The 27,601-nt window shown below is 44.3% G+C and overlaps 1 protein-coding gene across 1 annotated transcript in view; it reads left to right on the plus strand.

The window, feature by feature from the left end:
- The first annotated feature begins 684 nt into the window (after nt 1-684).
- The window catches only part of COPG2 (COPI coat complex subunit gamma 2), a 32,802-nt gene continuing 5,885 nt past the window's right edge, over nt 685-27,601 (plus strand). The window contains exons 1-19 of the mRNA XM_067534994.1: nt 685-809; nt 4,506-4,558; nt 5,396-5,476; nt 7,053-7,124; nt 8,563-8,642; nt 9,525-9,600; nt 10,147-10,239; nt 12,028-12,114; nt 13,661-13,818; nt 14,642-14,775; nt 15,782-15,849; nt 16,617-16,805; nt 17,928-18,023; nt 18,476-18,719; nt 21,771-21,846; nt 23,799-23,902; nt 24,878-25,003; nt 26,903-26,965; nt 27,117-27,256. Of these exons, the coding sequence (XP_067391095.1) occupies nt 773-809; nt 4,506-4,558; nt 5,396-5,476; nt 7,053-7,124; nt 8,563-8,642; nt 9,525-9,600; nt 10,147-10,239; nt 12,028-12,114; nt 13,661-13,818; nt 14,642-14,775; nt 15,782-15,849; nt 16,617-16,805; nt 17,928-18,023; nt 18,476-18,719; nt 21,771-21,846; nt 23,799-23,902; nt 24,878-25,003; nt 26,903-26,965; nt 27,117-27,256 (1,977 nt within the window). The 5' untranslated portion in view covers nt 685-772. The remainder of the gene's footprint in view (nt 810-4,505; nt 4,559-5,395; nt 5,477-7,052; nt 7,125-8,562; nt 8,643-9,524; nt 9,601-10,146; nt 10,240-12,027; nt 12,115-13,660; nt 13,819-14,641; nt 14,776-15,781; nt 15,850-16,616; nt 16,806-17,927; nt 18,024-18,475; nt 18,720-21,770; nt 21,847-23,798; nt 23,903-24,877; nt 25,004-26,902; nt 26,966-27,116; nt 27,257-27,601) is intronic.

The raw sequence follows: 27,601 nt of genomic DNA on the forward strand, positions 1-27,601 counted from the left end.
CCCACATGAGCTGTCCACTGAAGACAGTGGGGCTCTGCATTGATGCAGGTGTCTGCTCAATGCATCAGAATACAGGATGAATGGGCTGTAAAGTGCCCAGCATGTGTGTATAAATTAGTGAGTGAGTGAAGGCATCAGTGGGGCTGTGTGCATCCATGGTGCAAAGCCCCTCGGGACTCTTCCCAGCTAGGAACACGGAATATTAATGATCCCCAACACTCAGGATTAATTCAACCATTAATTGGGGAAACGACTCAGTATTTTCCAGTTATTTCGAAACCTTCAAAAAATATTTAAAAACAAAACAAAACAAAATAAAACCTTTCCACATAATTTTATACGCCTATTTCCAGCCCCTGGCGGGGATTCAGCGCCAAAGCGAAGCGCATTTGGGAGAGGAGCGCGACGTGGAGAAATATGAGCAGGATGGGGCCGAAAATACGGGCCCTGTCCCTTTAAATGGCTTTCAGGCTGCTCCTGAGCCTCCCCCACCGCTTCCCTTTCGGGAGGAGGGCGTGTCCCGGACGTGGATGGGCGTGGCCAGGCGGGAAGGAACGTGGAAGCGGGCGTCGGGCGTGGTCAGCGCCGTGCAGGGGGCGGGGTCTCCACAGTGAATGGCGGCTCTGCGGGCCAGTCCTGTGGCGCGCTGGCGGATTTGGGGCGGGCCTTCCGGCAGGCGGCGGCCGCGTCGTTCTCCTCAGCGAGGCCGGCTGGTGGCGGCGGGCGGCTCGGTGGCCGAGGCGCTGGGGGAGGGGACGCGAGCGGCCCCGACATGATTAAGAAGTTCGACAAGAAGGACGAGGAGACCGGTATGGGGCGCCCCCGGCGGGTCTTGCCGCGCAGGGGCGGCTGAGAGGCCCGGCCGGGCTGTCGAGGAGCTGCCGCAGCCCCGGCGGGCTGGGCCGGGCCGGGCCGTAGCCGCCTGTAACGCCCGTTGGGCCGGGGCAGCCGCGGGACGGCGCCGCCTCAGCTGCCCCCCCCCCCGTGGGGGAGGGGCCCATGGGGCCCATGCGGGTTTGCAGGGGGACGGGAGCCAGGTGGCCCTGGCGAGGCTGTCTAGGACTGGGGGGGCGCCGTGAGGGTCCCTTGTGGGGCTGCCGTGCCTGAGCCGGGGGCTTGCCTGGTGACCCTGGATGACCGCGTTGTCTGTCTGGCCACAGATGGATCCCCTACACCAATAGGTCTCTGCCTTTCCAGACTCCTGCACCCTGCTCTTTCAGCTGTCTGTCTGTCTGTCTGTCTGTCTGGAGTATCCCCAAATTTCACCTGGTTTAGAAACTCCTTGCTTACACAGTCCGATGTAAAAACACCCCCAGCATGGTGCGCGTTCTCAGTTTTACCACCTACTGATACAATACATCAACTGGACTGTCAATATTGTACTTGCATTTCAGCCTATAGTGTATAGGGCAGTGTCAACAAGTCATTGTCTGTATGACATTTTAGTTTGTACTGATTTTTGCTAGTGCTTTTTATGTAGCCTGTTGTAAAACTAGGCAAAGATCTAGATGAGTTGATTTGCCCCCAGGGATACGTGTGACCCCTCCTCCCCCCCCGGGATACGTGTGCCCCTGGTTGAGAACCGCTGCCCTATACTATGGTGTGGAATAGACTGGTTGCATCTCTGATGTCCTCTATAGCAAAAGAGAACTATGAAACAGGTTCTAGTAGTGGCATGCTGTCAGATTAATGCTGCTAAACAATCCCGTGCTCTGTGTGTCCCTAAGACTTGGACTACTGGGTGCAGGAACCGGAAATGGGATGGATCACTCAAGAATTGCCCTTTCTAGTCATTCCCTTGAAGCATCTGACACTGGCCGCTGTTGGAAGACCGGATGCTGGGCTAGATGGACCAATAGTCGACCCAGTATGGCTGTTCTTGTGTTCTAACCCATCAGTGTGTTGGGTTGGAGGAGCTGCGCTATTCAAATTGTTTCATAACAAATTTAAAATAGTATACAGTGTCCTGAATAAAGCTATTGTCACATGAATGTTTTGGTCTCACTTCCTTCTTGTCAAGTATGCAGAGTAGTTGTCCACTTCAGGATATTAGAGAGACAAGGTGGGTGAGGTAATATCTTTTATTGGGCCAACTTCTGTTGTTAAGAGAGACAAGTTTTCAAGCCAGACAGAGCTCTTCTTTAGGCCTGGGAAAGGTACTCACAACATCACATCTGTTTCACATTGCATTTTGCTGTGATGCTGGGAGTATCTTTCCCAGACCTGAGGAGGAGCTCTGTGTGGCCCAAAATCCTCTCTCTCTCTCTCTCTCTCTCTCTCTCTCTCTCACCAATAGAAGTGGGTCTAATAAAAGATGTTACCTCACCCACCTTGTCTCTCTGCTAGGCAGGTGTCAACTTCCTAAAAATAAAACGTGTGCAGTTGCCACTCTTGCTGGCTTGTTGGCAGCCCCTTGATAGTGAGGCCAAGAAGGAAATGCGTTTGGGGCCCAGATTACCTTGTCAATCTATACCGCACTCACTTTAGTGATTAAAATACTCTGTCAATTCTGTGCTCATTACCATTGGGACTTGCATATGTTCCACAGATCTTTGAGCTGATGGTGTAAAGTTCTTTGTGGTCTTGTAGTGTTGTAGACAATTACATGCCAGGGTCTGGGGGGAGGGAAAAAAAACCCTCATGAGTGGGAAGCTTTTGTTAGTAGGTATGGGGAACTAAGCCATCAGTTTTTTCACTATTTAAATTTTCATTTAAGTAATTCTAGATCTTCTGGCTCTGAAGATAATCCTGCTGAAGGGAACTGTGATCTCCTAAGTCTGCAGACACAGCTCCGCTACTGCTTCTGCTCCTGCTGCTCCTTAGAGTTTTGCCAACAAACAGAAGAGTAGAACTAACAAAACTGCCCAGTTTTACTTCTGCTTGTCAGAACCCTTTGTACAGCAGTGAAGCTGTCACGTTTCATATCAGCATATCAGTTTCCTGCTGCTGATTGACACTAAGGGTATGTCTACGCTGCAGTTAGACACCTGCAGCTGGCCCATGCCAGCTCACTCGGGCTCGCTGGACTCAGTCTAAGGTGCTGTTTGTTTGTGGTGTAGTCATTTGGGCTTAGGCTGGAGTCCAGACTTTAGAACCCTGTGAGGTGGGAGGGTCCCAGAGTGTGTGTTGTCTACACAGCAATTAAAAACCCCGGGCTGGCCTGTGCCAGCTGACTCTCTCTCCCCAGGGCTGTTTCATTGCAGCATAGGCTTCCAGGCTTGGGCTGCCAGAGCTCTAGGGCCTTCACACCTTGCAGGGTCCTGAAGCCTGATCTCAGCCTGAGCCTGGAAGTCTACACTGCAATGAAATAGCCCCGCAGCCTGAGCCTGAGTCAGCTGGCATGGGCCAGCCACAGATTTTTAATTGCCACGTAGATATACGCAATGTAATACGCAATATACATTGCAATTAAACATCCCCTTACCCTGAGTCCTTCCAACCTGAATCAGCTGGCACAGATCAACCGAGGGTGATTAATTGCAGCATAGATGTACCCTTAGTAGCTGTAGAGGAAGGATCTGGGATTATTAACTTAAAAAGAAGCTCTGAAAAGCAGAGGTTATGGGGTGGTGTTGGTGGTGGAATAGTGGAAACCTGTTCCCTTTTTGTAGTAACTAGAAGTCTCAGGGGTGGAAAGGCACCAGAAAACTTCATTTTTCTATTTTATTTTTTTTTTAGCCGGTAGAGGGGGCTGGAGTATCAAATTAGCAAGGTACATACTATCCAATAGATAGAGCCTGTAAGCAGGATCCAGGGCCAAGCACCATGGTAGAAATGCAAGTACCTTTACCCTTCCTACAGCTTGTTTTTCATCAGGTTGTTGTCCTTGGATCTTGCTGATGGAGTTCCTCTTCCAATATTTCATACCTTCCTGTGGTTGGCAGGTTTAGCCTTGTGGTCAGTAGGTATCTAGTAACTTTTTAAGGCCTGGGTATATGCTATGGCATGTAATTTCTAGTTTTCTAGGGGCAAGGCTTTTTATCAGGCCCTATATTAATATTTTGCTAAGGCTGGCTAATGTTAGTGATTATACAGTGTGTGGTGACAGTGGGAGGTTATGGGTTTGTGTGAGTAATTCAAATGGCAAGAAGCAGCGTTAACTAGAAGGGGACATCTTAGGCTATGTCTGAGGTGTATAAAGGAGGTGGGGTTGGAAGAAAGGGAGTTACCAGCCTAACTTGATGCTGATGCTATGTGACAGCTTTACCAGTTGGCTGGCTGGAGATGTGTTGATGATGTTTTTTTGTTTTTTTTTGGCCCCACTAAACATGCAGTGCCAGTAACTAGCCTAAATGCTGCTCCTGGTGAACATCAGACCCTCAGATTGCAGTGCTGCTAAGCAGCATTAAGAGCCACTTGACTCCTCATTCTGCACAATTCATAGTGAGATAATTTGTGGAAGCGTAAGAGTTGGCATCTTGCGTATTGAGTTCCATGGCTTCAAGCCAGTGGTATGTTGATCCAAGTGCATGTGGTAACCGTCAATTATTTGTTTTATTGTTTAGGTAGTGGCTCCAATCCTTTCCAGCATTTGGAGAAGAGTGCTGTTCTTCAAGAGGTATGAATAGAAGGTGTATTATGTAAGTTGCTGAAGCATTGGACTGGATGCTGTCATGACCTAAGCAACAGGTTTGAAACATCTGGACTTTGTGCAGCCAATGGTGAAAACTGATATATGGTCAATTAATCCATCCAGGTTGGATAAAATAACTGAGTGCACATGAAGTTGACTATGTGGGGATCTTGCAGATGGAACCCAAGAAGACAGAGGACCTGTCTAATCTGTGTGGGCATTAAAGATTCCATGGCACTTACTGAAGAGGCTGTTTTTCTGTGTCCCTGTTGTCATGCAGCATATCGTTGAGTGGTTCTTTGCCTGGTTACAGCTGTGCACCCCAGAGGTGACTAGCTGTATATCAGTGCAGTTATGTCTATGGTCTGTGAAGTGGTAGGGGCTCTCTCTGGATGCAAAGAGCTATAAATCTGAAAATAGAGTAGTTAATTTCACTGTCAGGTTCTCTTCCACTAGTACAATGTTGCCGTGTTTGGGTTGCAGATGCTGGGAAGGAAACTTAAAGTCTGAACTAAACTGACATACAGAAAACCCAAAGACATCCAATATTAATAGAAATGTCCCAGCTTTGGCACTGACTGGCTATATGATTAGAACCTAGGAACCTGAGACCTAATCCCTGGTTCAAATCACATCACAGCCGTCAGGCTAAAATTGAGTGCATTGTCCAGCTAAGCACATTTATTAATTGGTGTCCACATTAAAGTGTAATATAGAATGACACTGCTTGGGTGATGAGAGTTACCCCGATCCCATGATGTGAGAGGATAAATCATTATCAACGTGTTATGCAGTAATACAATATTTCTGCTGTGTCTGCAGGCTCGTATCTTTAATGAGACCCCCATAAATCCTCGAAGATGTCTGCATATACTTACCAAGATCCTTTACTTACTGAACCAGGTAAGCGGATCCTTCTAACCCAAAAACACATCCTGGGGTTAGTCTTTTTCTGATAAAAGGTTTAGCATTGAAAGAATTATTGTACTTTAAGCATAGCAAAACAACTTTTACCTTCTGCTGTTAATCTAGAGGACAGCTTGTTAAGAGTAACAGGAGTTGAACCCTCATTATGTAATGTTACGGTCTTAGTTCTGATTTTCAACTTGCCTTGGTGGAGATGAGACATAGCTCACTAAAGCTTTTAAGACTGTTTATGAAAGACTTCTGGGAGTGGCATCCTATTTATGCCCTGTTTAAAGTGACACTGAGTTAGTTAGAACCTGCCTTCTGTGGAAATAGCCATGTTTAAACAAGAGTATGAGTGGTAATAATTGTCATATGGTTCTTTCTTTGCCTATGTAGAGAACAGGAATCCAGGCTGAGGAATCATGTTTGGCTTAGGGCTCATCTACACTGTACAGTTAGGTTGACATAAGCCAGCCTATGTTGACCTAATTATGTTAGTGTCTACATTACAGCCTTCCTCCCACCAGTGTAAGTGCCCTACTACATTGACATAACTCCAGCTCCATGAGAGGTGTAAGGCTTATGTCAGTGTAGTTAGGGCAATGCAGTGTCTGTGTAAACACTGTGTCCCTTACATCGGCGGCTGTTCCAGCTGCCCCACGCTCCCCTGGAGACCTGGGTGGCTGGATCCCCACTCTCCTGGGAGCTGGGGGAAATGGATTTCTCTCCCGAGTGGGAACTGGGGCAAGAATGGGAATGGGAAATGCAGTGGGGGTGCAGCCTACTGGAAGCCTGTGCGGTAGCCAGGCTCTTGGTAGGGAACTGCCAGTGTTTCTGAAAGACCAGGCTCTCAGCTCCCCACACTGCTCCTCTTAGGTCAATGGAAGCGCTCCTGGTGAGGACATGTACTACCGACCCAAAGAGGGTTGTGTGAACATGAACCACTGCAGTAATTACTGTGGTGGCAGTAAGTCAACCTACTATAGGTCGACTTATGTTTCTAGTGTAGACATGCCCTTAGATATCTAAATGTCTGCGAGTGCATGGACTGAGTAGGGCAATATTTAATACTGAGGTGCGACCTAGCAGGGATTACAAGGTCCAGCATGTTCTACTGTATTTGAATCAGTACAGGTTTCATGTTAGGTAAATCCTAGGAGAATCCTTTTCTCTGTTGACAAAAACTTAAACCAAAAACTATAGCCCCTGCTGCTGTAAAGATAGCAGAGGGAACACAAATTAACAAACAATTATTAATTTAACAACAAAAAGTTTAATTAACAAATCCTATTCCTGTTACTTTGCTGGTATCATGGATGATGCTTTTGTTGAAACAAACTAAGTAAACAATATAATTTATATTGTCTTCTGCTCTGTAAGAAACAAGGTGAAGAAGGGAGTGTTTCTAAGATGGCAAAAATATTTTAAAAAGGAAAAAGGTTTAGAGACAGAGGATGGAGCCCAAGAATCTTAAGTGGGCATTATAGACGAGAGAGCAAAAAAGAGAAAAATACTGGACAATTAAATTTTGATTGGCCTCTAACTTCTGCTGCTGCTTTGTTATGCTTAGGGTGAACATTTTGGAACCACTGAAGCCACAGAAGCCTTCTTTGCAATGACCAGATTATTTCAGTCTAACGATGTAAGTCACTGTGTTTAAGGAAAAATGTTTCACATACCATTGGCTGCGTTGTATCCTCATTGGGTCTTTGTAAATCCACTGAGATTAGCAGAAATTGTGAGGTGTGCATATATTGTAGTAATGGGTCCATGTAAGTATCTTAGCTAGAGGGATGTGTTCAGTTTGAAAGCACAGTATGGCCCTTAGTTTCTTGCCTCTCACAATTAAGACAGTGTTTTTTACAGGCTAGAGCTTCAGCCTTCTGTTTGACTCATGGGTAAACCTGCTAAAAGCAAAGGCATTAGAACATCCTCAAAATTGGGTTAAATTTTTAGCTAAGATATATTAAATGGATGCTACATACCTGATATGTTCTGAGGAGGCATGGGAAAATCATATCGTCTCAGGAGTGGACTGAGTCTGATGGGTCTCTTTCATCTCTGCTAGAATCCTAGCTTACTGGGTTTTTTGGGGTATTAATTATAGGGAAGGTTTTATAAAGAACCATGTCATTTAGAACATAAGAACGGCCAAACTGGGTCAGACCAATGGTCCATCTTCCCAGTATCCTGTCTTCCGACAGTGGCCAATGCCAGAAGCTTCAGAGTGCTTCTCCCTGGACTCAAAATACCACAAATGCCAGATTTTTGTGACCTTTCTTAAATCCAGATTCTGCAGTGCCAATTTCTGTTGTACCCTGAGCCTATTAGGATTTATCATTTGCCTCCAGTTAGTTATATTTAGAGTGCAAATCATTGATATTTTGTGCATGTTTTTTCCATTTGAAAATTAGAAATGGGAGATTGACTTGTTTAAAAGCTTCTAATTAATTATAATAGACTAAATGAGGGACTGTCTTCTGTATTGAACAATCTTAAAATGTATCACTTCTGTCATGGCTAACCAGTGAAATCTCTTGTTTAACCAGTGAAATTTCTTGCTGTTCTCTATGATTTGCACAAGGTCCTATTTAAAGTAACATGACTTTGATTTAACTTAATTTTAATTAAGGGTCAAAACTCACACTGTTAAAACTCTAGCTACTGTAGATTAAAATACCAAAAAAATTTAACCTTGAAAAATGAATAACCACTGTAGCAATTTTAGCAAAATTCTATGCTGGGATCAAAAGTATACAAGCTACAACACTTTTATTAACAGGGTTCTGGCCTAGTTTGCCTCACCAGTATGGACACGCATATTGTACTTATCCAAATTATTCTATGGATTTGTCAATAGTATGAAACATGGTGGGAACACTGTTAGCAGAAGTGCATAGCTTCCAAGTTTTTAATCTCTGCATCGGCAGTTTTCTGTGAAAGTTGCTACAGTGGTTATTGTTGTTTTTAAGGTCATATAATTGGGGACTGAGGGTAGTAGTATTTGTCTTTAGTAACTAGACTTAAATATTTCTTCTAAGTAGGCAAGTCTTCATATTTTTGTGATTAAACTCCCACAGCAAACCTTGAGAAGAATGTGCTACCTTACTATCAAAGAGATGGCCAACATTTCTGAGGATGTCATCATAGTCACCAGCAGGTATTAGAAAAATCCAACCACAGGTTTCTAAAACAAATAAGTATGTTAATGTATTGTTACTTTCAACTGCTGCATTTTTCACAAGATTGGCTCCCTGATCTATGTACAGTGGACAGCAAGGGAAACTAAACATTTTCTATGAAATTGGGTACATCTTCAGATCTACAAAGTGAGCTATTAGTTTCTTTTAAGCTGTGGGTGTAGACAGAAAAATGACTAATGCATAAAATGATTATTTCTTGGTAAGCATCTTTTCCCTGCCATAACTGCTTAATGTGTCTGACAAAAACAAGCTTATACCATCCTGTTCACCCTGCAGAATCAATGTAACTGTGGGAGACTGAACTGGGTTATAGTCTTGACTGACTTCATCAACAAAACTGTCAGGTTCTGACTACAGAATCTTTGTTATTGTATGAACCTAATGTAAGAGCCAGACTCCAAACAGATATTCAGATCCTTGATAGGACTTGTAGCTCTGGCAATTGGAAAGAAGTAATATTTTGACTGGTAAACCTAGCAAACTAGCCATTGTTATTTTTAGTGTCAAAATTCATAGAACTAGAGGAAACAGGAATACAGTAGCACAGCCAATGTTGTCTTAAAAAAAAAATCAAGCCCTAGGCTTACGGTAGTGGAATCTTTTAGTTTAGGTTCTTTATTATAGGTTTGTATAGAGCCAAATATTAATCATTTTCAAATGACTGACAGGTGCTGTCTAGGGCTAGCCAGTAGTGTGTCTTAGCGCTTGCATGGTAATAACATGAATGGTGGCTTATAAAAATGACAAGCTCTGGTTTTTTTTAAAGAAGGACTGTGGTACCAAATATAAATATTTAATAATACAATAATGATATTAACAGTCTGTTTTAATTATCCTAGTTTGACCAAAGACATGACAGGGAAGGAAGATGTATACCGAGGCCCGGCTATTAGAGCTCTCTGCAGAATCACTGACGTGAGTACAAAACACTCCCATGAGTGAGGGAGAGAATCTGATTGAGTGGATTTGGAGAAGAGGAACATCTCTTTTGCAGAATGCACTGAGGGAGTAATGAACTGCCTCTTTGGGCAGAATTGTTTTTAAGATTCAGGTTTAGTTCTAGTTTTATTACTGAAAAAGATATGCTGATTTTCTCTCTAGCTCCACAGAGAAACGTGGCTAGCAGACTGAACATGGGATTAGGGGGCAAGAATTTTGGAGTTTCAATTCTAGCTCCAACACTGCCTTGCTGTGTAGCTTTGGTCAAGTCACATAACTTCCAAGGAGCAAGCACACTGTGCTTGACTACCTCATAGAAGTGCGTGTTGCAAGGATTGACTTTGTCATTAAAGTAGTGTGAAGGTGCCAACTTCCAGCACATGTTCTGTTCCCTTGTATGTGTAAATATATGGAAATACAATGTATATTTTTGTGTCTCTTTGGAACTACTTTAGTTAGTGCACTGGCCACATCCTGCTACCAGAAATGAGCATCATGTGTTGCTTTTCCTTTCTTTAATAGGGTACAATGTTGCAGGCCATTGAGAGGTACATGAAGCAGGCCATTGTGGATAAAGTCCCCAGTGTATCAAGTTCTGCTCTAGTGTCTTCTTTAGTAAGTGAAGAAATAGTATTACATTAACCTGGTTTATTTAGTTATGACGGGGGAAGGGTTGTGTGTTATGTATTATACAAACTATGTATAGTTCTACCCTGCCTACATCTTAGCTATTGTTCCTCCTCCTACTCCCCTTCTCTTTGCCCAGTCCTGTCTTCTCCTACTTGGGGCTTTTTGTCTTTCACTTACCATGCTCCAAGCAACCTTCCTCTCATGCACCCCTTCCTTAGCACTAACTACTTCCCCGTAGGTTAGAGTGCAGTCTACTCCCATTCCATATCTTAATAGCTCATTTCCTGTTTGTGTTTAATTTAGAGCATTCACTCCTCTGGGCCAGGGACCTTATCTCCCTGCAAACTTGCAAGTGCTGCGCCCACCTGTGCCTCTGTATAAATAAGAAATGGTTATCAGTTCAGTTATTATTTAAGTACCAACAACATGCTTGGTGCTGTACGAGCACTGATGGTCTCTGCTCTGATGATCCTACAATCCAAGACGAACATAAAGACAAGATACAGACAGGAAGGAATTAGTGTTATATTTTTATTTTAATCTCACTCTCTCCTCCTCTTAAACAGTGTTGGGAGGGAAAAGGCGTTTGGCATGGATTAGTGTTTGTAGGTGTCCTGGGGAAAAACGAGGGTGGGGGTGACTCACTGCATTGTATTTTGTATTTAACATGTTTGTTATGGTAGTACGTAAGGGCCACCTAAGCATAGGGCCCCATTGTGCTAAGCACTGTATCCACACAGAGTGGGCGATTGTCCCTGCCCCAAAGAGCATACAGTCTAAATAGACAAGACAGACATAATGTCGGGGAAGGGGTAGAACACACCAGCAGAATGTACTATGTGATGGCTGCAAATCTCATGTTAGTTTCATGATTTTTTTTGTATATGATTTTACTTAAGGGGGGGATCAGGTAAATTGAAAGAAAACAGAAGGGACAAGGGAGAAGCAGGTAAGAGGGGCAACTGTTGAATGAAGCTGAGGTGAAGACACTGAGGGAGGAAGAAGGTTGAAGCAAACAGTCACTCAGCACCAATCATTACAGTAGAGTTCTCTGAATGTGCAGAGGTCCAAAGGTCCCTGCTTTAGCTGCTTCTGCCCCTACCTGCTGGAGTCTCTGACTGGTTCCTCTCAGCAAACCAGGTGGGTGGGAGGGGAGGCATCACCTGGGTCCTAATGTCCCAGAGTTTGGAGGATCTCGCTGCACAGCTCTGCGTGCTGGGGGGAGGGAGGAGTGGCCCCAGCTGTGTCCCATTTTACCCTCAGAGCAGCAGTCCCTGGGATTTGGAGATGCACCTAAGGAAGGCAATGGGAAGAGCACATGTAGGGCAATAAGGCGGGCATATCACTAGAGCAAAGAGGGTGAGAAGGAGCATGGTACACAAGGCCCAGCAGGTAGACAGAAGTAGAGCTGTGCATGCAGGGCCTTGAAAGTTAAAACAAAATGTCACATTTGGGGCCAGTATCAAGCTTTCTATGGGGCTAACGAGGTAGGGTACTTTCCTCTCTCTTGTTCTCTATTAACAAAAGCCCCCATTCTCAGTGGCTTTTATGTAAAGGTGTCAACATTAACAGAATGCAAAATACAAGTTAGCTGTTACAGGGGATTTTATCTCTTTGTCTCAATGACTTAGAGCAGAGTCCTACATCGATAAATCATGGTTTATGCATGTAATTTTTCTTTAAAACTTCCCGGTAAATTATCCTTATTACAAAACTGCTAGTAAAAGTCAGTGGGGTTAGTTAGTTTATAATGTTCTGTGTTTCTACTCCTAGCACATGATGAAGATAAGTTATGATGTGGTCAAACGGTGGATCAATGAAGCCCAGGAAGCTGCTTCTAGTGACAACATCATGGTGCAGGTATGTTTCAGAGCATAAGGATGGGTGTATCATGAAGTGCTATAAACATGCTATACCATGCTGATGGTTTTCTGTAATTTTAAAAAAAAAGTCCATGGAGTCGGTCTTTCAGCACTTAAATGATTACTTAGCTGATAGAACAATGCTTAATAACTGTAAACACTACGCTTAGGCCTTGATCTTGCAATGTGATGTGGGTGGGGAGGTGTCCATTGACTTACATGAGACTGTGTGGGTGCGGGGGTCCATCCTCATGCAGTACATTACAGGATTATGGCACTATTGATTTGTTCATTCAGTGTCACTAATTACTGTATGTAGCAAAAAATGTTAAGTTACTGAAGTATTTATCATTTAATTATTGAGATTAGTAAAATTCATGATACCAGTCAATGTGATTACACTTAGAAAATTACCTCTAACTTGCCATTCAAACTACTGGAGAATTTTAAAAAACTCATGGATTTTACGCAAAAGTAGTCATACTTTTCCTTTTTTAAGGCAGAATGCAAGATTTTTAGGAAATGGTGAAAAATTGATATTGGAAAAAAAATTAGCTTCTTAATTCAGTGTGCTGTTTGGTGTATCCCTCTGCCTTTTCCCCACTAATTTTCTCTGGTAGATGGGATGCTGTTTTGTTGAATTCATGAGCAGTCCATGTAGAAGGAGTTTTGTTTAGAATTTGAGACCTCCTCAGAGATTGATCCCAATGTATCAAACGAGATGTTGGGATTTTTTGGGTTCTCGTCAAGAAAACAAGCTGTTAGGACTACTGGAGAGACCCTAAGTCTGGCCTTTTAAAGAGATACATTTGTATAAGGGCCATTTTTAAATATCTCAAGGAGCTAGGAAATGTAAAAATAATCATTGAAGGTTAAGGGCATAATTGAGCTGACAACAATAGATATTTAGATCCATACCCAAACATACAACTCTGGGTTTGTGGCTTTCCAGATTCAGCTATTGCTGCTTTATTAAGTCTTGATATAAATTAATCCACTCTGGAAATGAATCTTGGGCAGTAACCAGCAAGTAAATTAAAACAGTCTCACTTTAGTATCACACTATAAAATGGGGATAATACTTAGCTGCCTCAAGGGTGTTTATAGGGTTATTTGATGTTTTGTAAAGCAGTTGGGAGCCCCTCATATGGAAGTTGCATTGGAAACACATGTATTTCTGTACTGCCTGGTTTTGTAAGTGGGTACATTTGATGTTCCAATGGCAAGCCCCATCATGGCATGCACAGGTTGGTTTTATAGATCTTTCCCTCTCTAGTATCTGATTCTGACATCCTTACCCTTAAGGTCCATGCAGGAACACTTCACTGTACAGGTTCGCTGGAACCGTAGTTCTAATAATTTCTGAGTAACTTGTTTTCATATAAAATGACGGGGTGCTTTTAGGAAATAGCTGGTCTGGTTACTTGTGGCACTCAGAAAACGTGGTAATATCTAATCCTTCTCAAGGGAATATGTATTCAAGTATTTAATTTTGTTAGGGACTATCCTCATGCATATATCATATTTTCCCCCTGATTTCGTAGTATCATGCTCTGGGGCTGCTTTACCACCTCAGAAAGAATGATCGCCTTGCAGTTTCCAAGATGCTGAATAAATTCACCAAATCTGGACTGAAATCTCAATTTGCATACTGCATGCTGATCCGAATTGCAAGCCGGCTCCTGAAAGAGTCTGAAGAAGGGTAAGCAGCTGTGTATGTGTGTGTGCGCACATGCATGGGTAAAACATAAAATAACTCTGTATAGTTTGGCACTAAGAGGAGAATCAACCATCTAAAAATACTTGGTGTGTAAACATACTAAGGATAGAGAAACAATGTGTGATCCAAAGGGTGCAGCCAAGAGTAAAGGGATAGATTGACTGAATTTCCAAAAAGAGCTTCCTGGCCATTTGCTTTTCATTATGGAGGAGTCACCCAAGGGAATTGAGGAACACTTTGGGACACTTAAAATGAGACTAGACAGCATTAAAAAAATCCATTAAGAATCCATCTGTACTGGCAGAGAGAGACTGGCTGATCAATCTCTGATTTCTTATCCTAGTATAATAAAGGTTGTGCTGTTTAGGACTTTAAACTCTGGATTGAAGGCCCTTTATCAGTGAAAATTGTTATTAACTGAATGTGACAGAATAATTATCAAGATATTTCTCTTCTAAATGTAACCATTGACTTGTTAAAGATTGTATGGGTGTCTGGAGAAATGTAGAGATTAATGTACTAGCTAATAGAGCCCTATTATAGTGTGCTATTGACTATCCAAGGATTAGTCTCGTATTACAAATGGGGAAACATGGTAATGTGAATGATTTGAGCTATTTTATATTAGAGTGAATATTGTAACATTATGACTTTACAAAAAATAATAAATCTGATTGCATATCTGTCCCCAGATAAGAGATCTATATAATGTCACAGCAGAACTTGTTTATAAATATTTCATCATGTTCCTATGAAAGAGAGAATGCCTCTGTTTGAAATTGTGTGTGCATCATTTCATCGGCAGGCACGAAAGTCCATTGTTTGACTTCATTGATAGCTGTCTGCGAAATAAACACGAGATGGTTATTTACGAAGCTGCCTCTGCAATCATTCATCTTCCAAACTGCACACCAAGGGAGCTGGCACCTGCTGTTTCAGGTCAGGCAAGGAATGAACACTTTTTGCCCTCTGCTGCTGGGATGTCTTAGAAATACTTTAGCACTGCATGATTTGTTGGCTAAGAAATTTTAAATTTTAAAGCAGATCAGGATATGTTTGGTTTGTGATGCTGTAGGACTAAGGCTAGGCAAGGTGGCAGAACACACAGCGAAGAGATTGAAGCATAACTTCTGCTATTCTGTATAATAAAATATTAACTACTAATAAGAATATATTGTCTCTCATACCTGCAACTATAAATTTTCCTGTTGCTCTCATAGATTAGAAACAATTGGATGGGAAGTGATTTGGGCTTTGGATGAAAGAAAAAAAGGGTCAAGAGACTGGGCATCAAAAAGGGATGGAAAATTTATCCTGTCCCTTACTCAGGGAAGTTGGGGTATGTGGAGGGGACAGAGGAAGATTTTGAGGAGTGTGGATTGCTAGATATGAACTCTGGGTGGTAGAATAGCTCATGTCCTTGAAATAAACTGAAAACTGGGAGGTGAATTTTGAATTAGATTGGGAGACTAGGAAACTGTTGATGGATGGCGAATGTAATGGTATGAGGAGTTAGATAGCAATACATATTTGACTAGAACCTTCAAATGCCCCAACAGTAGAGCTGACCTATGTGCGCAGACCACTGGACATTCTGTCTCTAGTTGCTCTTGCTCCTTCCGGTTACATCTTCTCAACATCTGCTGTGGGTGAAATTGACCTGAATTGTATAATGCTTGTGTGTTTCACTCACTGTCAAGATATTGGAGTGTGTCAGTTCTCCTGCATTGTCCAAAACCTGTTACCCTTTGTGTCAGCTGAAGTAGTTCTCTGCTGCCCTCTTGAAGTGTGTCCTGGTCACAGGGGTTGTTGGTCTTTTCTCCCAGGCATGTTAGTTAGTAAATTCAGGTGTCTGGATTTGCAGCACTGGGAGCCAGTGTCTATTGAAACACTCCTCTGTCAATGGCTACATCATAAGTCACTTCTCTAAATGCTTTATTTTCAGTGTTGCAGCTCTTCTGTAGTTCTCCCAAACCTGTCTTGAGATATGCAGCTGTAAGGACCCTTAACAAGGTGAGTGTTTCTGAGAGCTCTTAAACAAGTGCTAAGGTATAAAACTTGGTGTGCAAAGCAGAAACCAAACTTGTATGCTGAAAGGTGTTTCCTAAGGAAGTAGGGCTGTTACTCATGTGATTACAGTATCAGCAGTCTCTTCATGCTAGCAGATCAGCCTTCCACTACAACAAAAAGCTGTCCAATAGTAGTCAGGCTAGCTATTCTCAGTTGTGGACCAAGGGACCTGTGACCCCTTGTAATTGGATAACTTGTGATCTGCTATGGCTGTAAACCAAATTTGGGACTCTGAAGTTTGGGGTACAAAGCATTAATCTCTAACTGTCGTGGTCTGGCTACCTGTAAATAGTGTCTGAATTGGAAGAGATGAATACAATAGTCATCTGAGCTGATTTCAGGCTGGCAAACTGCAAAGGCTAGAAACACCTAAATAGAGCAACACCAGTGCTTACAGCACCAGCAGCCTCTTCCAAGTGTCCTAGGCTGATGTAGGGCATGTAACCACATTTCCCTCTACTGCTGGCTCCACTAGCTATAGCTGCCTGCTAGTTACAGCTAACGGAGTTATTTCTGCAGCTCAAGAGAGAGCCTGAGACCTGTTTGTTCGAAGCTGAACAGGGGTCTCTGGTGTGACACCTGCTGACAGCCCTGGCGTATGTATATGTGACCAGTTTGTTCTGCAACCACTAGGCCATGACCAGTCAACAAAAAGCAAATGTTTTGATCCTTGCTCTAGTATATTATTGCCAGATTTACTTTCTTACCAGGTGGCCATGAAGCACCCATCCGCAGTAACTGCCTGCAACTTGGATCTGGAAAACCTGATTACTGACTCAAACCGCAGCATCGCTACCCTGGCCATCACCACACTCCTGAAAACAGGGAGCGAGAGCAGCGTAGACAGGCTCATGAAACAGATCTCCTCCTTTGTGTCAGAAATATCAGATGAGTTTAAGGTGAGGCACTGGAGGCCTTTGACCTTTACTATTGCGGGTTTTCCTCCTACTATTTTGTGAAGCTTTTCCAATTGCTGTGAAGCTTTAGGTGATTTAGTCTCGTACCATGAAGCCAGCTGGTATTTCTAGAGATCCAGGATGTTGAAAGCAGAGGGCCACCATTGCTGCTTCTCTTCCTTTTTTCCCAAAGATGATGTGGGATAAGAACCTTTCTGTCTGCTCTTGACTGAACTGCATTGCACTCAAATACCAGTGTAGCCAGGAACTGTCAATGTCCATTGTAACTGTCTTATGGGAGGAAGGGTGGTTATAAGTTTTGATAGGTTATGTATATCCATTGCATCTGATCCAGGTGTGACCCAGCACAATTTAAAGTCTTACAGTTTAGATTGCCTCTAAACTATATCAAATTCCATCAAAAATCTAAGGCTGGTGATTCGAAAGTCAGGAAATACTGAAGTTAAGACTGCCTGCACATTCTAACCTCTGCGCCCTGTGCACTACCAAACAGTTCAATAGCATAATCACATGCTATTCCTCGGGATGCCAGAGTGAGGCAGGAATCTGCAGGAGATGCTCCCATTAATGTCATTGGTTAATTTGTTCCCATGAGGTACTGGAGAACACACTGTAATGATACAGGAGTTGCTGCACCCCCAGTGAAATGGAATTGCTGAGATGTGGCAACTGTCTGTCTATGCACAACAAATCTGTCATTGTTTTAAGACAGTAGGGGACGTTAGATACACTTGAAACTGCAGAGGGAATGTATATAACAGACACAATTACCCAAACTGGAATTGGGCCAGGCTCTTGGAAAATCACCCCTACCCTTGCCAAAAGCACTGTGGGATATCCCATTACTAAGCGGTGAGGCCTGTGACTTGCAACTTGTCCTAAAAACAGCTCCTCCAGCATCACAGTGCCCAGCACCATGCTAGCACATTAGCTTAGTACCGAGCTGAAGGTAAGAGTGCCAGCACCTGCTTTTCCTATCTGAATGCTGAGCTTATATCTGGCAAGATCATAACTTGAGGTGATGGCACCTGCAATATGCTTCATATGTCTCCTAGAAAATGTAATGCATGGTACTGAAGTCCTGTGTCCTCTTCTCTCTTGCAGGTGGTGGTAGTGCAGGCCATCAGTGCTCTGTGTCAGAAATACCCAAGGAAACACAGCGTAATGATGACCTTCCTCTCCAACATGCTCAGGGATGATGTAGGTTTAAAGCCTTTAAACCATGGCTGTGATGGTATGAGGGGAATCGTACATTGTTAATGTTTTCCCTTGGTGGTTGTACAGCATCAGTGGGGCTTGACTGATATTTCTGAACGAGATCTTGCTTATTTCTGTTCCTGAGCTATCTGATCTGTGACTTTGCCACATTTCAGATCAGCCAACATAATCAAAAATTGGCCTGGACAAACATTTATAAAATGTATTATCAAGAACAGTCCTGCGTTGGTCTCGGAGCTGGGAAGGACCTATTAGGACACCCAGCCCATCTCTTTCTCCTCCGATTCTGTGTGTATATGAACACTTTTTTGTTTCCGTAATAGAGGGAAACTGCTCCTAGCATGAGGGTAAATGAGCACCTATTCCTGTACAATAAAGGATTTGCCTTCTGAGCAGTACCTGCAGGGTAAGCATCCTTTCCTTTTTCCTTCTAGGGTGGCTTTGAGTACAAGCGAGCCATTGTGGACTGTATAATCAGCATCATCGAGGAGAATCCTGAGAGTAAGGAATCAGGCTTGGCTCACCTCTGTGAGTTCATTGAAGATTGTGAACACACAGTTTTAGCCACAAAGATACTCCACCTGTTGGGCAAAGAAGGGCCAAGGACCCCATCCCCATCTAAGTACATCCGCTTCATCTTCAACAGGGTAGTTCTGGAAAATGAAGCAGTGAGAGCTGGTAAGCTGCACAATGAAACACTTGATTGACTTCATGTGTGCAAAATTGGAGTTTGGAGCAAGGTGCTGGCATGGGAGGGAATGGGTGCTCTAAAGAAACAGTCGATAGCTGTGTCCCAGTATGCCTGCTCTGGGATTGCTTTTATCCTGCTGTTAGCATTCATGCTAACAAGACGCAAGAAGAGACCATGCAAACTACTTACGCTCTGGGGGGCATGATCATCATCCGCTGTACATAGCTTTTAGCTTCTGGTTCGTCCTTTGTGAGCATCAATGTCAAAGGTAAAGTAGTGGTAATGAGGAAGGAGGAGAAATGTTACCCATTCTTTGAAGTCAATGCATGAGTCTGTACAGGTCAAACTTGGCATTGTGAAAGTGGAGCTATTCAGGACTTGAAGAATGTACCTCTGCTTCTATGGAAAAGTATTTTTTCTCCTCAGAAATCTGTTGCACTCTTTTCTCCCACAGAGAATCTTTAGACTCTGTCTTTAAAGGCAGCTAACCTTCCCCTCTCCAGAATCAGATCAGAGTGGAATATACTTCTATCCCGTAGATCACCTCACTCTGAGCCGATAGAGGAGTCTGTATGCTAGGAAGGGGAATTGCATTTCTGTTGTGAACCAGATTGCATTGTATTGAATCCTACTTTTCTGAGTGCTATTGTGTTAGCACTGAGACCTGGGGCTATATACACAGCCTCTGATGGAAGCCCTAAAAACCTTGTCACGGGTTGCTTCGCTCACCCTTAGAATGGCACCTCTTCCTGCTCACTCTGGAGAATAGCTCACCAGATCAATACCTTTTTCCATAGTTGCATGCCATCCTCTGCCCCTCTCTCACTCCATGGGCTGCTGCTGCCTCTTCCTGACTCAGCCCTCTGGCCAGGTCACTACACGTTAGACTCTGGTACCCCAGAAGGGGGTTTCTCCAGCAATCCTGGGTTGTCTTCCCATTCACTGCCTCATAGTGTCACTCCCTCAGTGGCTGGCAGAAGAACATGGGCCTGTCCTTTACTCTGGGTTCTAGCTCAGAGGCCCTGTCAGCAGCAGCCAACATCTGCCTTACCCCCTATGTTGCTGCCTTTCTGGCTCTTCCCCTTCCCTGCGTTTGCCAGCCCAAACTCCCTTCTTCTAGGGAGTAACTGTCGACTACTCTATAGCCCCAAACATACCTTTCTTCTCTTCTCCCTGGGAGGGAATGCAGACTGCTCACTGGCAGCCCCTTTCTGCTCTTAGCTTCTGGGCTTTAATACAGGCCCCACCTCTTCCTGTCAACCTGTTGAAGTCCTGGGAAGGTGGGTTGGGTGCAAGCCCGCCCACAGCTGAAGGCCCCTCCACCAGCCTAATGGGAGGAGCTACTGAACCCAGGGCTCAAATTACGGGAAACAATAAAAGGAAAAACAGTCAGGAGTGAGGGTTGCAGGTTCAAAATCAGGGATCCAGAAGGGGACACCAAGCAGAAAACCCCAGACAGCACCCACTGCTCCTCAAAGGTGTCCAGGGAGCCAGCCCGGAAGCGTGATCACAGGGAGGAACGGAAGTAGGGCCCACAGTCACAGAGCACCTTCCCCTCCAGCATCCGTCTCCTGGTTAAATGTATAGCACCTTGGTCAGTGCCAGGAGGAGGTTGACTAAGAGATCGCGTGACTTCATGGAGCCATGGATAGGGTGTGTGGAGATCAGGAGGTGTGGAGAAAAGTGCAGCCAGAACCTGGAGGAGCTAGAAAAGGGTCTGCAATCTGGCGGACTCTAGATAGATGTGCGCCAGGGTCTCCCCTCATGCTGCAGAAGGGGAAGGTGTCAGGGAGAGGTGTGAACCACGCCAGGTACACTCCCGTGCTCACAGCTCCATGAAGGAGCAGCTAACTGATATCCCCGGTGGGCCATGGGCCCAAGGTGGAGTACAGACTGGCCCACCGAGGTTCCTTGATCTCCACGGGTGATTAAAAAAAAAAAAAAATCCCTCCACATGATCGTTTTTTTTTTTTTTTTTTAATGCTTTAACCCCTGAGCTATGGAGCCAAGTCCCACATGCCTCCACCCTGTGCTAAGGGCTGGTTCTGGCCAACATGTTTGAGCAAGCAATAGGCCGTTAGAAACTACTACCCAGGCCCCTGTGGGATTTGAACTTGAGGCCCTTGGTTAACTAAAGCAATGCACTAACCCCTGAGCTATGGTGCTAGGTCAGATGCCAGCTGAGCCTCCTCTTTAATTCCCTGCTCCCTGGCTCCTCCAAGTGCAGCCTGAACAGTTAACTGGCCCAGCAGCATGGGGGTTAACTAGCAGTGTGGGCTCTCCATCTCCATGGTGCCAGGCTGTGGCAGAGTTGGCTGAGCTGCTAATGCTGCCCAGGGAGGTCGAGTTGCTGGTGTAGGCACTACAAAGTGCCTCACTGCAGAACATGGGGGATCCAGGTCCGAGGTGGTGGGTCTCCCATGGAGCCGGGCTCGAGGCGCTACTCGGGGGCTATGGGAAGGGGAGCAGTGTGTGGGGCACCACAAAATTATATCAGTTAAATGGTTAACCAATATAATTTTAATAGTTTAAACGGTTACCTTTTGTAACCCATATTTACATCCCTAGTTTCAGTGTATTTTCTAATGGGGGTGTTTGTATTTGCAACCATGATGGCAAGTGCCAGAGCCAGCCAAGGACTGGAATGTGCTATGGAGACTGAGCTACCCTCACTGCTAGATAATTCTTCCAGAACAGTATTGAGGCAAAGTAATGTGATGGGGTATGATGCAGAGGAAGATTGTACTGCTGCTGCCCATCCTGTCCCTCTTCTCTTACTAAAGTGATAGGTCCCAGTGTTGTTGGCCAGGGGCCTTTTAGTATTGAGGAAACAGCCTTTAAATAGAATTAAAAGGAAGTTTCTCCACTTGTGTGAGGGTGTACACAGGGGGAGGCACAGATTTTAAGAGAAACCTCCCTGACTGTAGCTTCAGGACAATTAGACACATGCTTGCTTTAAAAATGCTGTGTGCATGTTTTGGAATAGACTTCTAGCTATAGATTGAACATCTTTGCCATCCCTTTGTTTTCTCTTGTAGCTGCTGTGAGTGCATTAGCGAAGTTTGGGGCCCAGAATGAGAACCTTCTTCCAAGCATCCTGGTGCTTCTGCAGAGGTGAGCAGAGTAAATGCCAGTGCATGCGCTGTGTTCTTTAATGCACTAATCTGTGCAGCATGCAGGGATACCACCATGTGCTGGGTACCCTTACACTCCACAGGCTAAACAGGGTCAAGCCAAGTCAGTACTTGAATAGAAGTGAACCAACATACTGAACAGAAGATGGAGTCGGTAGATGGCATTTATTCCCTTTGAGTCACTCTTGGTGCTAGGAAACACTGAGCCACCAAAGTTGTAGTGTTTTTGTGTGACTCTCGGAACAGGTTCTGACCATTTGGAGTCATTTAAGCATCTTGTGATTCTTTTATGAAAAGTAAAGGTGTTTGAACTTACCCATGATGGAAAGTTTTAAGGATAATACACCTAGGCGGTGACTTACAAATGTTTGTCTTCTCGTGCCCTGTGAAGCAAATAGGTATTAACTCATGTTACTGTTAGGTTAAGTAACATGCCCAAGGCCAAATAGTGACTGTTAGGATTGGAATTCAGGTGTTCCAGGCTCCCAGTCCTGTGCAACTTCCAGTAAAACAGTTCAGCCTCTGTACAGTCAATTCTACTTGGAGATAGTCACTTACACTTGTGTAGCATTGCTGTGCATTTTGAAACAATTGCCATGTTTCACTTCAGTGGTGGGCAGTGATTCAATGGGTAATGTGCTTTGGGATCTTTTGGTTGAAAGGTACCATGTACATATAGTAGTAATTGTGATCTACCTAGAACTGAATTCCTAAAAGGTGACTTGATTGCCATGTTGATCATGGGCAGAGTTTGAGGGGAGCATTGCCTCCCAAATTGATGGTTGTGAGGTGGGCAGCCTCCCAGCTGCGCACTGGGACCAGGCAGGAGGGGGGTCTGCTGCCCCAAATGAAGCGGTCCGACTTCGCCCATCAACATGGTATGTGTCTCCTTTCTGTGCCCTCTGGTTTGGTTCATGTATCTGACAATAAAGCTTTTTAAAACCCTCTTGGGATTGCCTCTGAGGCCTCTTTCCACTTGGTTTCCCAAGAACTTAGTTGACTCCAGCCTCCATCACTCAGGTGTCTTTCTTTGGCATACAGCCGTGCTATGCTGAGTTGACTCAAATGCAGGGGGATGGATACAGGGTACATCACAGTGCCAAGGTTACACAGAAAGCTGCTTCCTTTATATACATTACACATCTCATTGAATCACACATTTTTGGATTGGCTTAGTTGCTTTGCAGGAACCAATCTCTGTGCAGCATATGCAGTCCACACATTGGCCATGGTTTGACTTCCTCTTTACCTCATCTCTACAGTCCTAACTTCTCTTGTTACGGAGTTCATAGTAAATAATTCCCTGCATGTGCTCCCTCTTCTCTTAGTCGGCTCAGACATTCTGTCGTCTTAGGCTGCTGACCTATTTATGTATCTTATTTAGCACCAACATTCTGTGTTCGACCTGATAATCATCAGGTCCCTAATTCTATTTCCATCCCTAATTCTGTCTTCCAAACAATGAGGCCTCCCTCCATTTGTTAATTACTCATGTTACGCCAGGCCTCAGCTACAAACCCCTGCCAGCATCAATAGCCCCAAAATGTAGGCTGCAGACGTGTTTATGTAACCTGACCCAGGTTTACAGGGTAACAGCCTAATTGGTGATCTCGTCAATTTTATGATAGGTTGCACGTGTGTATCAACACTTTAAGTGACTGCCATATATGTAAGGGAGAAGACTCTTGTATGCACAAGGAAGCCGAGTGAATTACTATGCTAAACAGTCGTGGATTTTAATATTTTAGAGATGGGGGGATGGTGCAGTGTATTTACATAGATCACAGCTATAATATTGTATTAAGTTTTCCCTGTGTAATTTGTAAATCCATCAGAGGGTTTAAGTTAGCATTGCAGAATCAAATCCAATGTTTCTTCCATCGTGCTGGATTTTGAACCATTTTGACCCCAACATTCTCGTTCCCCAAACAGGTGTATGATGGACAGCGATGATGAGGTTCGTGACAGAGCAACGTTCTACCTAAATGTGCTACAGCAGAGACAGATCACACTGAACGCTGCCTATATATTTAATGGTTGGTAATAGACGTGAACAAAGCATTGTTCATCCTAGAAAACTGTACCTTTCTTCTTGTATGTTATAGTTCTATCATCTTCTGGGTTGATTCCATTACAAGTAGCAGTCACTTCCAATGCAACCTTGATAACTTCAGTCAGGGTGCCTGGAATGAACAGAGCCAAACACTATGTGGCATTAACACTACTGGATAAAGTATCTGAATGCTTCATAATATATAGTTGTGGGGAGAGTGTTGTGTAGTGGCTAGAGCATAGAACCCTGGAGTCCTGACTACCAGTGCCTGTTTCCAGCACTACTGTGCTGTGTGACTTCGGACAAGTCCCTTATCACCTCCCCCCACCCCTTTTTTTACAGTGAGTAAAGTGAAACGGCGATCTTGGTGAGGAGACTGGTGGTTGGCCATAAAGTGCTTTGCAGTCCCTGGATGAAATGTTACACGTACAAAGGCTGTATTATTAAGACCCAGTGTATTTGGAGGACAGTTTGCCACTCCTAGGAGAACGTATTCATGCGGCATGGTCAACCCCTTCAGTCCTCAGGTGCCCTCTGCCTGCCGGTTTTCTGTCACTGCCTTGTTCAGAGCAGCCTTTTTAACCTCTTAAATGTCTGAAAGCCTTTGCAGTGCTCTGCTCACCACAGAGTCATAGTGCTTTTTACCGTCTTCTCTTAAACTAAATCCGGATTGCCTTGTGCCAGACTGTACCCTGCATCCAACTCACTGACGCAAACCAACGGACAGGATGTAGGAGGAGCTTTAAGCCTTTTATAAAGTTTCCCTTGTTTGGTTTCAGAAGAGAGGTAGTCAAGACATAGGCCTGATGATCAAACTCTGGGACTGCCCTGCAGCTTCCAATTCAGTAGGCAGATTCTTACCAGGGTAGTGAGCACTGTGTGTTAAGCTGCCTCCCTGGACCTTGTACAGTTCCTAATGTTAGAGACGCCTGTTGTATTAATCACCTGTATTTTGCAGGGTTAACGGTTTCTGTTCCTGGGATGGAGAAGGCCCTGCATCAGTACACACTGGAGCCTTCTGACAAGCCTTTTGACATGAAGACAGTTCCACTAGCTACTGCACCAATCTTTGAACAGAAAGCAGGTAATATTCAGGCTTCCTTTAAATAGCACCTGCTATAGAAGGGGCTGGCTTCATAGGCCAAGCATCAAGGTTATGATCCCAATAGAGTTCCTGAAGCTGCATGCTCCAATCACAGCAGGGTCAGCACAGCCCTCACCCTTTGGAGACAGATGAATTGAATACCGTGCAGCTACTGGTGTGTGTGGTCTGATGCGGCTGTCAGTGTCTTTGCCTCAGTGTGCCTATGGTCGCTGCTGTCTCAGTGGGTCAGTGTCTTTGGCCCAAATTCTCCTCTCCTACTCTAGTGCAGTGTTTGTTACTACCCTTTACCCCCGAGGTGGCTGTATTTCAGAGCTGCTGTGTGTATAATTTATGAAGAGCTTCTGTATCTTTGAGGCTCAGAGGAGCTATGTAAACAAAAAATATTTAAAATGATTTTGCCAGTTTTCTCTTAACGCAGTTCTGATCTCCGTGTTTTAGAAATAACATTTGTATAATTGTTCCAGAGGGGTAGCCGTGTTAGTCTGTACACAGCAAAAACAACGAGAGTTCTGTGGCACTTTAAAGACTAACAAATTTAATTTTAGCAGGCATAAGCTTTCATGAGGCTCAACTCACTTCGTCAGATGCAGAGGTAGATTAAAGTGTTCTCCCATTGGTTTATGGATGTTGTTATTTTTTGTCTGATTTGTGTCCATTTATCCTTTTGCGTAGTGATAGTCCAGTTTGGCCAATGTACATGGCAGAGGGGCATTGCTGGCACATGATGGCATATATAACATTAGTGGATGTACAGGTGAATGAGCCCCTTATGGTGTGATTGATGTGACCAGTGACCAGTGATGTCATTAGAAATGATGTGTGGGCAGAGCTGACAACGGGGTTTGTTGCAGGGATAGTCCCCTGGGTTGGATTTTTTTGTAGGGTGTATGGTTCATGGTGAGTATTTGCTTCAGGTTGGTGGGCTGTTTGTAAGCCAGGATGGGTCTGTCACCCACTGCCTGAGCAAGAGACGGATCATCTGCTAGGATAGGTTGTAGATCTTTAATGATGTGTTGGAGAGATTTTAGCTGGGGGCTGTAGGTGATGACCAGTGGGGTTCTGTTGTTGTGTTTTTTTTTGTTTGTTTGTTTGTTTTTGTTGGGTGTGTCCTGTGGTAGGTGACTTCTGGGTACCTGTCTGGCTCTGTCAATTTGTTTCTTCACTTCTCCAGGTGGGTATTGTAGTTTTAGGAATGTTTCATAGAGATCCTGTAGGTGTTTGTCTCTGTCTGAGGGATCGGAGCAAATCCGGTTGTATCTTAAGGCTTGGCTGTAGACAATGGATCATATAATGTGTCCAGGGTGAAAGCTGGAAGCATGAAGATGCATATTGCGGTCAGTTGGTTTTCAGTATAGGGTGGTATTAATGTGACCATCCTTTATTTTTATTGTAGTGTCCAGGAAGTGAATTAAATGCGGGAGGCTGGGGGACGTTAATGATTTTGAATCAGCTTAATTATATGATCTCCTGAGAACAGAGTATATAGTAAGTTGGTGCCTTGTGAGAAATGGTAGCCTGTCTTACATGATACTGTGTTCATACAACATAGCTCAGCTGCTGTATTACGCATAATAGCTGGAGTAGTCAGACTCTCACACCTAATATGTTTGGTGAAAGCAACAATGTTTAATTCCTGACTAAAGCTGGGGCTCTGTTACTGTTATTCACTAATCTCTCTTCTCTTGGGAGGTCACAGATCATGAGGAAAGGTAATGCTTTGGTTAGTGTGCACAAAAAATTGCGTAAGAAGCAACATGTGGTAAAATGTGTGGAGCACTTGATTACTTAGTGAATCTATAGGGGAAGATATAATGGGGCCTGAAATGAGTCTCTGAGGAACTTTACGATACAGTATCTTTGCTTCTCTTCTTCTTGTAGAAATGACACTAGTGTCCAGCAAGCCTGAGAAAGTTGCTCCGTCCCGCCACGACATATTCCAAGGTATGGGAAGAGAGAATCAACGGGGTCTCTAATGCTTGAAGACCAGTGGAGGGAGGTGTGGCTGTGCCAAGTGTTTCACCACTGGTGGGGAAGGAGATGATTCTCACTATCACCAAAAGGTGTCTAACACTGTCCTTCTCTTTCTGTGCAGAACAACTGGCTGCTATTCCCGAATTTAAAAGCTTGGGTCCCTTATTCAAGTCATCTGAGCCGGTGCAGCTTACAGAGGCAGAAACAGAATACTTTGTTTGCTGTACTAAGCATGTGTTCACTAACCATATAGTATTCCAGGTAAGATAAGGACATTTGCTGGGGTGCCAAAGGGACCCTTCAGAGACTGAGTATTTCATAAATGCATTGGTACATTGGTTCCCAACCTGTGGCCTGCGGGATCTTTCAGAGTGGCCCACCGCTCGCCTCTCCCTGGCTGCAGAAGGGAACTGCTGCCTAAGTACCGAGGTGGAGCACGTTGCTGGTGCCGGCTCCTTGCTGTAGCCAAGAGGACGGGAGATCAGTGCTCCCCTCCCCGTGGCTGCAGCAGGGAGCATGGCAAAGTGCTCTGCCTAGGTTCCTAGGCACTGGGGTCCCTGTGGGAGCCAGAGGGAGGGGAGCACTGATTTCCCATCCCCCTGGCTG

This window comes from Emydura macquarii, unplaced genomic scaffold (genome assembly GCF_026122565.2).
Source record: "Emydura macquarii macquarii isolate MOO-44397 ecotype Brisbane River unplaced genomic scaffold, CSIRO-AGI_Emac_v2 contig_3470, whole genome shotgun sequence".
NCBI lineage: Eukaryota > Metazoa > Chordata > Testudines > Chelidae > Emydura > Emydura macquarii.